The sequence below is a fragment of the Protopterus annectens genome, chromosome 7.part0 (assembly GCF_019279795.1).
Source record: "Protopterus annectens isolate FY-2018-M chromosome 7.part0, PAN1.0, whole genome shotgun sequence".
Lineage (NCBI taxonomy): Eukaryota > Metazoa > Chordata > Ceratodontiformes > Protopteridae > Protopterus > Protopterus annectens.
In genome coordinates, this window is record NC_056739.1 from 688,332,132 (window position 1) to 688,349,372 (window position 17,241).

General features: G+C 38.0%; 1 protein-coding gene across 1 annotated transcript in view; it reads left to right on the forward strand.

The window, feature by feature from the left end:
- LOC122806635 (cholesterol transporter ABCA5-like) overlaps positions 1-17,241 on the forward strand; it is a 1,155,982-nt gene that overhangs the window by 641,107 nt on the left and 497,634 nt on the right. Inside the window, exon 15 of the mRNA XM_044077221.1 lies at positions 6,807-6,863. Within this exon, the coding sequence (XP_043933156.1) occupies positions 6,807-6,863 (57 nt within the window). The remainder of the gene's footprint in view (positions 1-6,806; positions 6,864-17,241) is intronic.

Sequence of the window (17,241 nt, forward strand, 5' to 3'; positions counted from 1 at the left end):
CTATCACTGCCATCACATCCTCTACATCCCTTTGCAAAGTATTGATAGTGCTAGATGACATAATTTTAGTTTTTTCTCCTTTCAACTTCAAGACCTTCATCAACTCTTTCTTCTTTCCAGACGTTACAGTTAAATCATTTACATATCTAAGGCATGCCTTTCAACCATACTGAATTCCTTGGTATTTACTGGTTTTGAGGTCCAAATAATGGGGTGCCATGAATTCCAGAGTGGCCCCTTTAATTCCTGTTTTTTTTTTTTTTCAAAATGTTTTGAAGTTGTCACTGATGTCATCGCATGCAGGGCATGCTCAATGACATCAGCTTTGTGAGGGAGACTGCCAACCTGTTGGAATAGGGCTAGGACTGTGTCTGTTAAAAGTTTGTTTATCTTTTTTTTTTTTTTTTTTATGTACGTTTGTAGTTGGAGTCATACTTCACTACATTCACATGGATTGAATGAATGTTCATTCACAGCAGCCATCAGCAGCAGCACAGCACATCATAAGTGGAGTGGAAGAGCTGTATGTAAAAGCTGTTGTTTTCTTTTAATATTTAATAAATTAACTTGATAAGTGAAGTATTTAACTTCTGCCTGCATTCTGCCAGTGGCAGCCAAGCCAAGAAGGAGCAAGTGTTGCAACTGTGCAGTGCAGTCAGAGTCCAGAGTCCCAGACCGGTACATCCAACGTTTGCTGCCTGCAACTCCAGGAATCCCACCCCAGACCCCAGAGAACCAGACTCAGACCCAGGACCAGGAGGGATAAGAACAGTACAGCACAGCAGTCAGGATGAGAAAATTATTGTATGGTGGCTCAACTTCTCTGGCTCCTCCCAGTAAAATAAATGAACGGACATTGTCTGTAGTATAGCAGGAATAAGCAGAGACATGGGAGACTCACCTCTAATGCTGTGGGCTCTCATGGTATTGTGGCCATAACTGAGACTATACCTTTTGCATACCCCATTCCTCCCCCTATTCACTTCCCACAGCTATGCCTCAAGCTTTCCACTGTAGCCAGTTTTAATATTCAGAGAAAACAGCCAGATAGTGGTGCATTTTATTTCTTAAAGATGACAGATAGCTCAAAGATTAGTGGGTCTAGTGTATATATTGCTATGAGATATCATATCTAGGTATTATATACACTAGATATGATATATAATGCTATGAGATATCTTATCTAGGTATTTCAGTATATTTTATATGGATATGCATCAGACTAGTGATATACCATACATGTAATATGCATAATGCTTATTTTCAGTCTGCTTTGTAAGTCACACTAGTATGGGAACATTAAATCAGTTCACAAGGTTAGCCATTACTGTATTTCCAAATTTAGACTGGATCAAAAACTATAAGGAATATAGTTGAAGTTCTGCAAAATGCAAGCTGTTGTTAAGGTCATAGCAGAGAGGTGACTATACAATAAGAAGTCAGACCTGGTGAGGGCTGGACTGATTATCTATGACACAATGTGTATTATTTTTTCTTTCATTTCTGACTGGAAAGGTAGCAGGGAATTACAGGCATTCAGAGTAAACTGAATTGCCTCAGATATAAATTCATAATATTCTCCCTCTGTGCATAACTCTTCCAGCATCAGTTGATAGGAGTGCTCTTTGATTAATTGCATCTAATGACTTCATCTCCGGCTGTTTGAATCAAGTGAGTGTCATTGCTTTTTCCCCTCCCTTGAAATGGTATCCTATTTACAGGACGTATTTGCTGTCCATGAACATTAGCACAGAAGATTTGAAGCCTGTTTCTCTAAAATGCTGTAGTCAGCTGGGATAAGATACTCATGGCAAACAAAAAAAAACATCCTTTTTGTTACTGGGTGGTGGAAGGTATGGTAGGATTTCTCAGCATCTCCTGTCTCAAACCTATCTAAATGATGTCAGAGAGGTAGCTGTAGAGGATGCCGGAATGCTGCATATAACTTCTGCAGCTTTCACTTTTACCAGCTAATTATATATATAACTACTTGATGTTATTAAAACAGCACTAGATAAATTAAATTCATTTTAAATCCCTTATCTGTTATTCATGTCTATTTGCATTAACTATTAATTGATTGAACTCATCTTTCATTACTTGTAGTTACCAACATTCTTTTGCCTTGGTGGGTAATCATTCTTTGTGTACTAAGGTGAGGTTGTACAACCTTTGTTTCCATTCATTTTCCTTTTATAATGAATATTTAAAATCTGTATGATTTCCTCTTAGAAGACCTTGTACTCTACTTCTGTGGTCCAGCCTTTAGTTCATTAAAATCAGTGTCACTAATAGCAAAATGTTAATATAAATAAAACAGTTTTGTTCTGGTTATACATTGTCTTATTTAATATTAGTGTAGAAGCAGTTTATTTTTATAAAAGAAAAGTGTATTTTAGTTTTGTACAAATTCAAAGTTTGATTCAAGTGCAAATATTTAACCACTATTGTTCTGTTTATTTTGTGTTTTTGTCTGTTCTTCAGTTTGTAGGGCGGCCACAGTGGTGCAGCGGTTAGCTTTGCCACCTCACAGCAAGAGGTTCTCTGGTTCGATCCTCGGCTGGGGTGCTTTTTCTCCATAGTCTGTATGTCCCTCCCTGTGGTCATGTGGGTTTCCTTCGGGTGCTCTGGTTTCGTCCCACATCCCAAAGACACGCTGTAGGTGGATTGAACACTTGGCCCTAGGTGTGAGTGAGTGCGTGTGTGTGTGTGCCTTCTGTGGAAGGTTAGGTGTTGGGCTGGCAACTCAACACTGTAAAACTCCACTGACAATCATGAGTGGACAGGTGATCCGCTGTGGCGACCCCTAACTGGGAAAAGCCAAAAGAAGAAGTCTGTTCTTCAGTTTGTGTTTAAAAGTTGGTATCCCACAATTCCATTGGAGTGTGTGTGAGGTTACATAATTGTGTATGCAAATGTTATGTTAATTATCATACAGGTTTCTGGCCAGCTGTACTTATTTTTCATGGGTGTTTGTTGAGATTTTTTATGATTCCAGCTTGAGACTAATGATCTGAGGTTACTATGCCTCCTAGCAGTTTTAATTCAAGCACCTGATTCATCTTTCTCCAGTGTTTCTCATGATATATTCTGCTGAATGAGTAAGGTAACCATATAAGGCCTGGTCTTAATCCTTTCAAGGTCTTGAACTAATAAGTTACTGTATATTCAGTTTACCTGCTGGTTCTTGTTGGATACACAGATTTCTCAGGAGGTTAAGAAGGGGATCTGCTATCCTCATTTCTCAAAACACTTGCGAAAGCGTGTTATGGTTCACATGGTCAAATGTTTTAGAGTAGACATTAAAGCAGAAGTTTTTATTCTTTGTGGAACTCCCCTACTTTCTCCATTATACAGTTGATATAGGCAGTTTGATTTCTAATGCCTCTGTCCCTTCCAAAACCAGCCTGTACATCTGGCAGAGCTGAGTTCATATACTGCTGCAGTCTAGCTTGCAGGATCTTGAGTACTACCCTGCTGATGAAATAAGTATACTTGCAGATCATTGCAACATTGGAAAATGAGTGGCTTTAGTTCAAGCAAGTAATAGTGTAGTAAGTCTGACCATAATGGATTATATTGAATGAGCTGCTGGAAAAACCTTTCAGTGATTTTTTTTTTCATTTTTTTTTCTACTGTAGTGCAACTGTGGAGTTGGTATATATAATTTAGGGGCTATAGCTTACAGACCACACATGAGAGGTAGAAAAAGAGTTTTATAATTTGTGTTTTTTAGGGTTTTCATCTTTTGGAAACAGGTGAGTTGAACAAGAGAATCACTTGTAGGTAAACAATGAAATGAGTACAATTGTTTGATAATTTGAACACTCCTTAGCAAAGCCCCTTTATGTAATTGAAATATAAAGTGACCTTTTCCATTTTATTGGTCACTGTCACATTTTCCATATTTGCTGGCAAGTTACAAGCAGCACTGTAACAGTATACTTTTGCAGGGTTTTAAGACCTTTAGCCATAGTTTCATCACTTCTTGCAAGCTTGCTGTTAACAAGGCTTTCTAGGTCCCCTTAAATTTACTCTGCAAGAAGTCTGGCTCTACTTCAGAGAATATGTGTATCAGTGGTATTAGGGCCCTTCTTAAAAATGTCTTCTGTATATTCCTGCACCTCTTCTTAATATCTTCTGCTTCTGTTAATTCACTCCCATCTTTGCCTCCTGTCATCCTCATTTTTTACCTAGAACTTTTCATTAATATCACCAATCTTCTAGAACAGATGTTTTTTTTTTTTCTGTTATTGATTTTAAAAATACCTCCTGTTTTCCTGACCTACTTTAAACACCTCCACAAATGGTTTACCTTCTTAATCTTCTTTCTGTTTGGAAAGTTTTCATTAATATCACCAGTCTTCTAAAATAGATGTCTTTTTCTTTTTCTGTTATTGATTTTAAAAATACCTCCTTACCTCTTTCTACTGTTCTCTGAAACGTTGCATTCAGTTTGGCATATCTCCTTTTTCTCCGTTTTTCCTGACCTACTTTTAAGGCCTCAACAGATGGTTTGCCTTCTTAATCTTCTTTCTGTTTGAAGTATTTGTGGATGCCACCTCCTAGACAATATCATTAACCTCTTCAAATAGTTCTGCATGTGATCTGCCCTCCAGGTCTGATCCCTTACATCTGTTTTCACCTCCACTACATATTTACTTGGAATATTGTTGTATCTCACTGGTCTAAATATTTTCCAAATTAAATTCTAAACTTTGCAATACAGAATGATGGTCTTATCCACAGTCAGCGCCATATCTTTTTTTTTTTTTTTTACTGTCCTTTTGTATTTTGCTGACTGTATAGAACTCTTCCATTTCTTATTCCAAAATTTATAGTCAATCTGATTTCAATATTGACTATCTAGTGATAGCCATGTATAAAGAAAAAAAAAACAATTCTAAGACCAGTGAATTATGTTGATAAAGATCTGCTAGTCAATGTTCTATTTCACTTTATGCTCCATGGCTAAACCTGTTGTTTTTTGATTATCAACTATAGCATTACAGTCACCAATAATGATTGTAACATCTCCTTTTTTTGGGGGGGGGTGGACAGTAGTTCTAAAAATTGCTGCAGATTCTCATAAATCTGTTGACTTTCTTCTCTTCAGTATTTGTAGCTAGAGCATAAAATTGCAATGCTGTAATGTTGAACAGCTTTCAGTGTTTATTCCTGTCATTTAATCCTTAGCCACTTCAAGTATACCTTAATTCATAGTTCTTACATTCCAAGTTTGAATGGTGCATATTATTTTTGGACTGCAACCAAACACTGACAACCTTTTATTAAATATGAAGGCTACTCCATTTCTTCTGTAAGATTATTGATGATAGTTTATTTCAGTTAACTGATTCTGAAGATAATTTTATTTTATTTATTTATTTAAGTTTGATGACCGGGGAAGTCCACTGGGCCAAGGAGAGTCCATTTTCAGTGGAGGCCCGGGGAGAAAAGCTCTACAATAATTGGCAAGTTACATTTCACATGTTGCAAAAGGACATAGTTCATACAGCTAATTAAACATTTACAGATAAGCTCCATGATATTTGCAATTGACTTGTCAGAATGTTACAAAAATGAAAAGACGTGATTCAATACAGACATTTCAACATTTACATAAAGTGAATATTTTGGTTATAAACTCAATTGTAGGTTTAACATTTCAAAATATATAGCTAACCATTAGTAGGTTAGGAAAATATTATGCATGGAGAGGGTAATAGTATATTTGAGATTGAAGAGTACAGTACAATAGATATTAGAGAGAAGATTAGTTTTTGTTAGGGGTGGGATTGTTTTGGGTGGGATGAAGTAATAGTAGAGGTAGTTGGATGAGTCAGTGGAAGGTGAAATGAGGGGTGGTTACGTTGGAGCATGGCAAGGGCATTTCCATTTTGAATAGTGGTTATTTTTGCTAGCTAATCCTTATCCACTTCAAGTGTACTTTGTTTCATCATTTTGATATTCCAGATTCCAGTGGGGTATTATTTTTTTTTCGGTGTGAGACTTTCCTTTCATATCAGAGCACATCAGTAGGTGAACATCCTTCCTTCTTTAATCCATCCACATCGTAAACTGTAGCACCACTTTTACTTGTCCTCTGCTCTTTCCTAGTAGCATGCTGGACAGCACCAGAACTGAGGGTCTCATTTTCCAGTGTCATTTCATAATATCTTTGGGTGCTTTTGCCAATGGGTCACTTTTTATTTGTTGCCTAAGTGTTGCACAGAAGATATATGTTTAGACGGGACCACACAGTTTGAAGTTAGGAGAGGATTTTTTTAAGCAAGTGGTGACCTTAGCTTTTAAAGCAGCAAGGAAACATTCACTTCTAACCTTTAGGTGGCACAGTGGTGCAGCGGTTTGTGGTGTTGCCTCACAGCAAGAGATTCTCTGGTTTTATTTTCAGCTGGGGTGCCTTCTGTGTGGAGTCTGCATGTGCTCCCTTCATTTGTGTGGGTTTCTTCCCACTTTACAAAGACATGCATCTGGAGTATTTCTCCCTGGGCTTTTGATGAAAATTGGCACATTCCAAGTTGGACTTTCCCCGTAAACAAATGTTAAATAAATAGAACATTTAAAGAGAGAGTTTTGCAGGGACAATACTTAAAGGAAATATCACTGTTTTTTAAACTACTTGTGATATTTTTAACTTATACTAGTTAATTGAATTTGGTGTTCTCTACAGAGTATGCCCTGTGCATTGTTGATGTAAGGAGGAGGTACTCATTTTTTTTCATGTAAGCTTGAGCACTCAGGATATTTAAAGTAATTATATGTTTTTTTTTATTCTTTTACAGACACATATTTATCCAGAAATGTCATATGGAAGGTGGAGGGACATAGGATCCTTAATAGTAAGTATCAAATTGTTCATGGGTGTGTGAGTGTGTGAGTGTGTGTGTGTGTGTGTGTGTGTGTGTGTGTGTGTGTGTGTGTGTGTGTGTGTGTGTGTCTGTATTTGTAGACATGCACTCCCCTCTATACCACCTTACCAATGTGTGCTAAGCATGCCGCTTCCACTAACCCCAACACTATACTTTACCTTATGAAAAATCCTTTCCATAGCACTACCACTAAACAAGACACTCACATATACTTCACACACAACACACACTTGCACAATACTAAATCTATTCCCCTTCCCTAGTCCTTACTGTAACCATAGGTCTCAACCTCTTAAGAGGCCAGTGAAATACAGACCCTAGCAATGTGTCACAAACAGTCAAAATGTGGAGCACCCTATTTTCACACTGTGCAAAAATGCACCATTCCATTTAAAGTGATCTTTCTGCCAAAAGTATTAAGTTAGTGAATATTGCACATTTTTAAAACTTAAATAAGACACACATCAATAGCTAAAACAAAGTAAGCAGAAACCATTGATTAAAATGCAATATACTCAGTAGCAAATAGCTGCATAACAGAATTTATCTGGTTTTCCACCCCCTCCACATTTTCTCCCAGCTAAATCCATTAATTCAACCAATCAAGGACAAATTAGAGAAGAATCAGGGACAGATAAAGAATTAGTAAGGAACACTTTAAAAACACTGTTACCATTACTTTGAACATTAACAGAATAAGAGAATGAAATTGAAATCTGAAACTCAAATGTATGCCATTATTTATTGACTTGGATCCTCGATGATTTGACAAAAAAAACATAAATTGTACAAGGAACAGACCAAAAATATGAGGCAAAAGTCTGGACATTCTGTAAAGATCTGGAACCCTACTCCTGTCTGAGACATTGCAGCTCTGTAAGTCCAGTATTCCACAACCCCCAAATGCAATCAAAAACAAAAAAAACCTAAGACAGGGTATAGGTCTCAGGCAGCAACATCACCATCACAACCATCACAACCCAAGTAAAGCAAAACACAGTCCTTTTGTAGGCTCTTTTCCCTCATGTTGTTAGTGGCTGGGTGTATAGTCACTGCGCCAGATGCACTGAAGTGCATGTAGAAACTTCCATTCGGCCAGCGTTTCCTTATTCAGTTTCTGTATCTTGTCCCTCATCCACAGTCAGAGTGACCAGATGTTCAAATGAATCAGCTCAGGACACACAATCCAGGATGCCATGCAGTCAGATGAAAACCACCTTACCAGTCTGTAAATAGAAGTGTGATGATCTTTCTGCACCCTGCAATAACTGTTTTGAAGGTATTGCAGTGGCACAAAAAACTAGTAGCAGTACATGACTGGCCACGTTTTCTTCCTCCTGACTGTCTCCCTTTGCCTCAGGAGCAGTTACTTGACTAGCTTGTATAGTGCAATGCTGATGGACTATAATTGCACTATACCAGCCAGTCAAAAATTGCAAAGTGGAACCACTACTGTTCAATGTGGAACAGCAGAACAGTGGATTAGTGGGCTAATTCAATCACAAATGTGGAGCATTCCACACAATCTGGAGCACTTGGCTGCTCAGACTATAACCTTAACATGCAAGATCTTGCACGTTACCAACCTTAATGCTGAAAATTTCAGTATATCTGAGATTTTTGGCATTAAAACCCAATCCCACACTTACTGCAACCACAATCACTTTATCTTAATTCTTACAGTACCTTCATCTCATGACAAAGACAGTGCTTTTGACACATTTTCCAAGCACTTCGTTCTACCAAAGACTTGTCTATTTAACATAGTGCAGTGCACCCATATCCATGTGTGTGTGTGTGTGTGTGTGTGTGTGTGTGTGTGTGTGTGTGTGTGTGTGTGTGTGTGTGTGTGTGTGTGTGTGTGTGTGTGTGTGTGCGTGCGTGTGACTATTTATACAGATGTATACATATACGCAAAATCATACAAAATTTGCAGTGGATTATTTTTGATGTACTAAGGGACTATGATAATTAGGTGTCTAGCAAGACGGAATATACCTTCCTAAAATAGTCACAGCTTTCGCAACACATTGCACAAATATTTATAGGGCATAGTGGATATTAGTTTGTTAAAAGTATACGAATATGTGTATAGGTGTACGTGTGTCACGCGCGTGTGTCTATGTGTGTGAAACTGCTGTTTTGTATGCTGCTTAGCTATAAAAATGTTTAATTATGAGCTGCCATGAATACCCCAGACAATAAAATAAAGCATTCAGCAGCAAAGCATGTGGCAACAGACACTGAATAGACATCTGCAGAAATGCAGTCTAACAAAGAGCTTTGAACAAGCCAAATACATTTTGCCTCTTGGTGGCGAAGGAATGATAAGGCCCAGAAGTAGGGGCCCTTAGTGTTTATCAGCTGCAAAGCTGACATGATGAGGTTAAGCATTATAGCTAAGAGTAGTGGCTTTGGGAGACACTGTCTGAGAGTTTACTAGAAGTGACCATGGAACAACAGGAAGGCCCCTGTGGAGTTATGTGCAGAATTACCTGAACTTCGTTTGAAGTTTAATTGGAATATTTGACGAAAATGAAACCAGAACTGCAAAACCTGGTTTTGGTTTAAGAGATTTTCATTGTTGCAAAATTAAACTTGTATTTGTTTCACCTTTATTTGTAACTATAAATAAAATGCACTGAACTCAAAGTTTTATCACTGGTGCATGTGTATGTAAATGATGTACACACACACACACACACACACACACACACACACACACACACACACACACACACACACACACACACACACACACACACACACACACAAATCTATATGAATATCTGGTTTGAATATGCTATTGAATAAGGTTAATTTTGACAGGCAGCTCTGAAAACACTTCTTGATCTTTAACAGAATCTGTTTTATTTCTTGATTCCTTTAAGCATATGAAGTACTTAAAACTTAGGGACAGAAAGAAACTTTTGTTATAATAGCCAGATAAATTGTCACTTTAAATATAAGATAAATAAAAGTGTTTCTTTCGGACCAGAGTGGAACTTTTATTGTTTTAGCTAGACAAATGTCGCTATCTCTTTAAATATGAATGTTGCTTTAACAGCAGAGGAAATTTTTGCTAGATCAAGTTTGTTTAATGAAACAAATAATCCTGTGTAATAGCCATGGGAGAAGTAAGCTATGTAGATTGCTGTTTGCCCTTCTTTCAGGGGGATTAACTGTCCAGAGCAGTAGTTTTGGAAGAGGGACAGCAAAGTGAATGAAGTTCTGGAGGAAGACTAGGAAGCTGGACGTTGCTCCTGCTATGGGAATTCAGATTAGCTACTGAGAGGTTTAGAGAGAGGGAGAGAGACAGAGACCTGCTCAAAGTGACTGTATCCCAGCTGTATTGTGAACTTTGGTTAAGCCATAAGATTTAAGGACCTATATCTTTATGAGTTTGTACAGTCAACTGTTTTTTTTCAAAAGCTTGTAGTGTTCATTTACTTCCTATATGTATTATCTACATGAAGTGACCTGTGTCTCAAGGTTAATTTGTACTTAGTGGGAAACTGTCTTGGCTATCAGTGCTTGCATTTAATTATTTAGTTTTACTGAATATTTACCTATTTGCTGTGTTGTGATGATATGACTTTAAGGCTCAACTGTCGTTTTTGTAATGTTTCTAAAGTGCTTCCTCAGTACTAACCATCTTAGACTTAGAAGGCATAGAAGGTCCACTAGAGTCATCCAGCTCCCTGGTCTCCTTTCACGTCCCCTCCCATCTGTCCTTTCTTTTGAAGGAGATATCGAATTGACTACTGTCTGAGGTCAAGGCAGCATTAGATGCAAGGCTCAAAAATCCATTTCTGTTAAGCCTGGCAGTGTTTAATATCACATATAGGGTCTTGGTCTAAATTCTTGGCAAATCTCTAAAGCACTTACATAGTGCTTCAAAGCTAGACAGTACATGCATTTGGCATGTCTCTCCTTAAATGAAACGTTACCTACAAACACACTTGCCTTTCATAGGAGGCATGTTGAATACCTCTACATTGGAAAGGGATGCCCAAAAGATATTTGCACCCATGGCACAAAAAAGAGCAACAAACAAAAGATGTCAGTTAACCAAAAGGCTGCTGTGCCTGAAAATATAGAAAAGAGATTCCCCAACATGTTTACTTGTCCATTTGATACTTGATTCTTAATTATAGCCTATCGCTGCACACTGGTTGAATACCTTGTTAAGATGCACTGTATGTAGCAAGGAAGAATGGAAGATGGCTAGCCATGTGTCAACCTTTATATTACTTGCATGGTGGCATCCATGTTGATGGTGTTGTTGGACAGCATAGGGGAAAGGTGCTTGTCTCTGAAAATCTGGCCAGACATGGATGTTTGCCTGCAGCAGAATGCCCTGATGTAATGACTGCAGCACTAAATCACACAATGAACATAATAACATTTGGTCCATATCCATTAGTGCTCTTAGATTCCTTTACACACACAATTTGCAACAAAAGACTCAGAAACATAAATTCTTTTTATAAGGATTCTTCAAACACAGAGTTTTCAATGAAACAGGAGTTCTAATGCTTTTCAACAGTTTCTTTGATTCTTCACACACACACAGAAGACTTTTGAGCATCAGTCCTTTTCACTACGTTTTACCCCTTACCTTCTTCTTTGCAAATTAGTATTATTACTCGGATATACCAGTGACGTTCCGAAAGACATGCGTGAATGGGCGTGCCTTCATTGAAGGTTGGGCGTCGAGCTGGCAACTCGGCACCGTAAAAACCTACTGCCAATCATTAGCAGACCAGTGTTCCGCTGTGCCAACCCCTAACCGGGAAAAGCCGAAAGACAAACAACAACAATAACTCAGATATATCAGTGACATCTTTAAGCCTTCATTCTTTACAAACACATAACCCTCTGGAGACTCCTCTGTCAAGTCTGCTACAAATTCTCTCCAAGTCTAGAGGTCAGGAATTTAATTGTAGCAAGGTAGTGGTACTGCTGTAGCTAACAAAGGCAAACTAATAGCTAACAGATTTGTGTATTGTTGTGACAAGCTTATTTCAGTAAAGGCATGATTTACTTGAAATGCAGCCTTTGTATATTCTGTGAAAGTCAAATATTTGTAATATGTGTGTTTTTTGTGGTAAAATGAAAGAATGGTTATTTGAGTGAAATTCTTTAACTACTTGCATTTTGTAAGCCAACATCCTGATTGCATGAAATGGAACATTGTTAGAGGCTAGTTTATAAGGGCCTCCGGTTCTATATTGAAACATCAAACTCTAAAAACAGCGAACGATGTTTCATTGACACATTTTCAGCGAAAGCTGAAAATGTCGAAACCACAGAACAGCAATTTCTTTCCTAGGGAAAGAAATTGCTGTTCCAACCCCCCCCCAAAAAAAAAAAACATTAAACACTTCCAAACACATACACATATATCCTAATCCTAATTATACCCCCCCAAAAAACAGTAAACAACTAAATACACATATGCACATAACCCAACCATACATTTAACGAAAAAAAAAAAACAGTAAACATTTTAAACCATATGCACTTGCCTTAACCCGCACCCTAACCCTAAGGTCAGTAACTGTTGCACAATCACGCTCGGGAGCTATACTGGACAAGGGCCACACTACACTTCAGAACACGGCAAAACAATGAAGCGGTCAAGTGACTTCTTTCCCAGGGAAAGAATTCACTGAACAGCCGCTTTGCTGTTTTGCCTGTTCGCTCTACATATGTCGATGAAAACACATTCAACAAAATGCGTTTTCGTCATACTAATAGGAACCCGGGCCTCCAATCTGATTAATGGTGAAATTAACTTTGACAAAGAATTGGAGTTTTTTTATTGGATTATTTTGTTGTTGTTGTTGTTGTTTGTCTTTCAGCTTTTTCCGGTAAGGGGTCGCCACAGCGGAACTCCAGTCCGCTAATGATTGTCAGTAGATTTTTACGAAATGCCGAGGTGCCAGCTCGACACTCAACCTTCAACTAAGGCACGCCCATTTACGCATGCATGTTTTTCTAATGCTACCCAAATACGGGGAGGACATGCAGACTCCACACAGAATGCACTCCCAAGTCCAGCCGAGAATCGAATGGGAGAACCTCTTGCTGTGAGGTAACAACGCTACCGCCGTACCACCATGGCATAAGTATTATTTTGTAAGAGTGGATAATTTTATGAAACAAAAAAAACTGCTTTAGAAACAACAGAAAATAGAACACATTTCCACCAGTTTTATAAGATGGACATAAACCTAGAGAAAAATACTCTACTTCAAAATTTTCCAGTGCTGGTATCAACAGATGGAAATAGTATTAGAAGTGTTCTTAATACTAATTAGAAAGTCATGCAGGGGAATTTGGATCTTAAAAAAGTGTTTGGTAAGCAATCATATTTGTGGTAAAGAAAAAATGTCATTTGAAGGATTTGTTAAAAAGGCCTAAATTCCAGATCTATGCACAAAAATAGTACAGCTATACACAAAAACAGTACAGCACTTAAGATTGTGGATGCTGTAAATCTTTATTTTATATTATATTCATCCTTTCTTAATCTGATTAGGCTAGTGGTCTCTTTTCAGGGGAGACCTGAGGAGGTGTCTACATAACTAGGGGAAATTTGGCTAGGACATCAGGTAACTTCTCCTATGATTTTCAATGGGTACCATTGTATCCTTTACTTAAACTTGAGTTATCACCAACTTTAGCAGATGGGACATCAGTTTAATGTCTCATCCAAAGGACAGCATACTCAGGAGTGCAGCACACCTCTTATGCTGAACTGCAATGCAATCCACTTACCTGGTGTGGGAATAGAACCCACAGCCTTCTGTACCAAAGGCAAGTATGTTACCTGCTGCCATTTACTGATGGTGATGTAAATCTGAGTTTATCTCACACTGAAAAGGCCTGTTCGATTCTTGGCTGGAGTGCCTTCTGTGTGGAGTCTGCATGTCCTCCCCGCGGTCGAGTGGCCTCCGAAAGACATGCATGAATGGGCGTGCCTTCACTGAAGGTTGGGTATCGGGCTGGCAACTTGGCACCATAAAAATCGACTGCCAATCATTAGCAGACCAGAGTTCCGCTGTGGCGACCCCTAACAGGGAAAAGCCAAAAAGATAAACAACAACAACAACATAAAGGATAATATATATGGCCATGGGTGCTAGCTGCAAGGACTTCTGTGTGGGTAAAACTACAAGAAAGGTGTCACAATGAGTTTACAAACACACACTGGCCATTATAAACAAAGACATGAAAATGCCTGATGTAAATATAGTGTTAGTGGTTTTAATTTTAGAAATCGTGTGTTCTTCATAGTTGAACATTGGATACCTAATGTAGGAGGAGGTGATTTTATTAAAAAAACTTAAGAGGTCATTTTTGTTAGCTCTTGAAAAAGCAGCAGAGTTGAATTAAGTTATTTACACTAAGTGTTTGTTTAGGATAAGTAATATTAAATGTTTACTATTAAGAAATTTCACTTTTAAAATCTATTTATATTGCTGAATTTGATTGGTGTGGCTTTGTCAGTTGATATCATCACTTGATTTTTGAGATAATTTAAGTGTGAATTTTGTTCTGATTAATTTCTTGCTAACTGTAGAATGAAAACATTCAACTTTAATACATTCTCTCAGTTTTCTAAGTATGTTTTTATTTTGAGCTGGTTTATTTGCAGTTTTTGAGCAACTGAAGGGGTTTGTTTTTATGAGTCTAATAAAACAATATTTAGACTGTTCAGAAGTGGTTAGCATAATAAACATTTTCTTAATTATGAGTCTTTCATAAGGTTTCTTTGCATCACTGATTAACTGAATAACATCAAAGGGTAGTAATAAACTATTGCTTTCATTTACTTTCACAAAGGGTAAGATTTTCAGATTTATAATCTGATTAAAAGTAGAAGCATCTCCAGGAATGTAATCCTGCAAGGAGACCAGGAATTGTTAAAAATTTCTATGTCTTCTGAGATCTTTAAGAGTTCTATAAATTTACTAATTAGGTAATAAAAATTAAATTGGGCAGTCTCTAAGCTACCTTTATTCTTAACATCTGCTAATATGTTTAATCTGTCTTTCTGGGGTTCCTATTACGTGATTGAAAATCCCTTTAGGCGAATACAAAGACGTCGAACCGTATTGCACGAAGTACGTAAACCCCGAATGGTCAAAACCGTGAATTTCGAAATGTCGATTTGTTTTGGTTGGCTCATCTGTGTTACAGCTCTGTAAGGTAAGTGCGCGATAGATAGGACTTTAGTGTTAGGATTTGGGTTAAGGTAAGTGCATAGATAGGTATTGTATGTAAGAGTTAGTGTAGTGTTAGGTGTAGGGTTTTTTTAAGTGTATGTATGTGTATTATTTATTTTGTTTAGGTGTATGTCTGTATGGGGATGTTTGCGATAGTTACGGACCTTAGGGTTAGGGAGGGGCTAAGGACAGTGCATAGATAGTTGTGTTTGTGGGGTTTACTGTAGTGTTGGAGGTAGGGTTTTGGTGCTTTTGTTTAGGTGTATGTCTGTAGGGGATGTTTGCGGTAGTTACAGACATTAAGGTTAGGGATGGGTTAAGGAGAGTGCATAGATAGTTGTGTTTGTGGGGTTTAGTGTAGTGTTGAAGGTAGGGTTTTGATGCTTTTATTTTGTTTAGGTGTATGTCTGTAGGGGATGTGTGTGGTAGTTACGGACCTTAGGGTTAGGGAGGGGTTAAGGAGAGTGCATAGATAGTTGTGTTTGTGGGGTTTAATGTAGTGTTGGAGGTAGGGTTTTGGTGCTTTTATTTTGTTTAGGTGTATGTCTGTAGGGGATGTTTGTTGCAGTTATAGACCTTAGGGTCAGGGAAGGGTTAAGGAGAGTGCATAGATAGTTGTGTTTGTGGGGTTTAGTTTTGTGTTGGAGGTAGGGTTTTGGTGCTTTAGTTTAGGTTAGAAGTAGGGTTTGGTTAGTGCATGTATGTGGTTTATTTATTTTGTTTGGGGAGGTAGTATGTAGCGGGTGGTGGGGTTGGCCGACTATGGCAGTTCGATATTTTTTTTCGCGGTTTAGTGCGTTATGGATTTTCGCAGTTCGCGGTATAGGGGTCGATGTTTTGGTATTTGCGCATAGGGTTTTTTGCTTTGCTAATATAGACCCGTCTTTCTAATCTGACTGTTGCGAGTGGAACCTAATGTTGGCTCTGATCCAGCCATCTGCTCTTAGCCTTGAACTCCTTCAAATTCTTCCCTCCCATAACCCCCTGTAAGATCCCTGGTGAAATATTGCTACTTGTAATACTGAGTGCTGACAGACCAAAAATAAAATACAGACTAAAAATCCAGGAGAAGAGTGAATCTTGAAGATCATGCTTATCCTTTAAACTTATTTTTTGAGAGGGGCAAGACTCGCCCCAAGCTTATATATACAAACTCTGAGATTACCATACCTCAGAGAAAAGGGAATTTCCAAGTATAGCCATCTTAGACGTGGTATATGTACGTCTGTTTTTTCTGCAATTCTGTCTCTGTGTTTTGGGACTTGCTTTAGCAGGTCCCAACATTTCAAATGGTTACTACCCTTTGCCATCACTAACTTCAGATCTCATTTGCTGCCTTTGTAAACAAACAATTACTGAGCATTAGCAAGGTACTCTAGCTCTTTTCTCCCATTTAGAATACATATATCTATATTTTCTTGCTTTCTAACTAATACTGTTACACCAGTTGTTACATTTTGTATATTTTATAGATATCTGTTATAATTTAAGAGTTTTTCTTTTTCCTAGCCTTGACTTAATTGTGTCCTTAGATTGGTTGCATGGTATCTCTCATTTATCTTTTTCATTAAAAAAATGAAAGAAAAAAGAATCAGGGGAAAAAAGTTTTAGAAAAATGCTAAAATATGGTTACAAACTCATGTCCACCCATGGTGTGCTTGGGGCCTGTCAGGAATTTTGCCTGAGTCCTTGTCAGTCTGGAGAAACAAGCTGATTTTAAAGGAGTTTCTGCTCCCTGACTCTCAGCCTACTCATGCACACAAGCTCAAAAAAAAAAAAGTACAGAAACAAAATCTCTAGGAAGAGAAAAACGGAGTAAGATGGACCCTCACTCAACGCAAAAAATTCCAAATAAGAAAGGGGTCAGTCTTCCTCAAAGTCAGCATTAGTATATAGGACTCCCCCCTCTGAGACTATTATCATAAGGGACAAATCTCCAGTCAAGACCTCCAGAAGATACTCTTTTGAAAGGGACATTTCCCAGTTTCTGTCCTACAGGAAATGTACTGCTGCTTCCTTAAAATCTGTCTGATCTTTCCACAGTACTATGGAAGCCAATTGGGAGCCTATAATGAGGGCTGTTTTGAAGAGGCAGATAGAGTTGGGAGCAA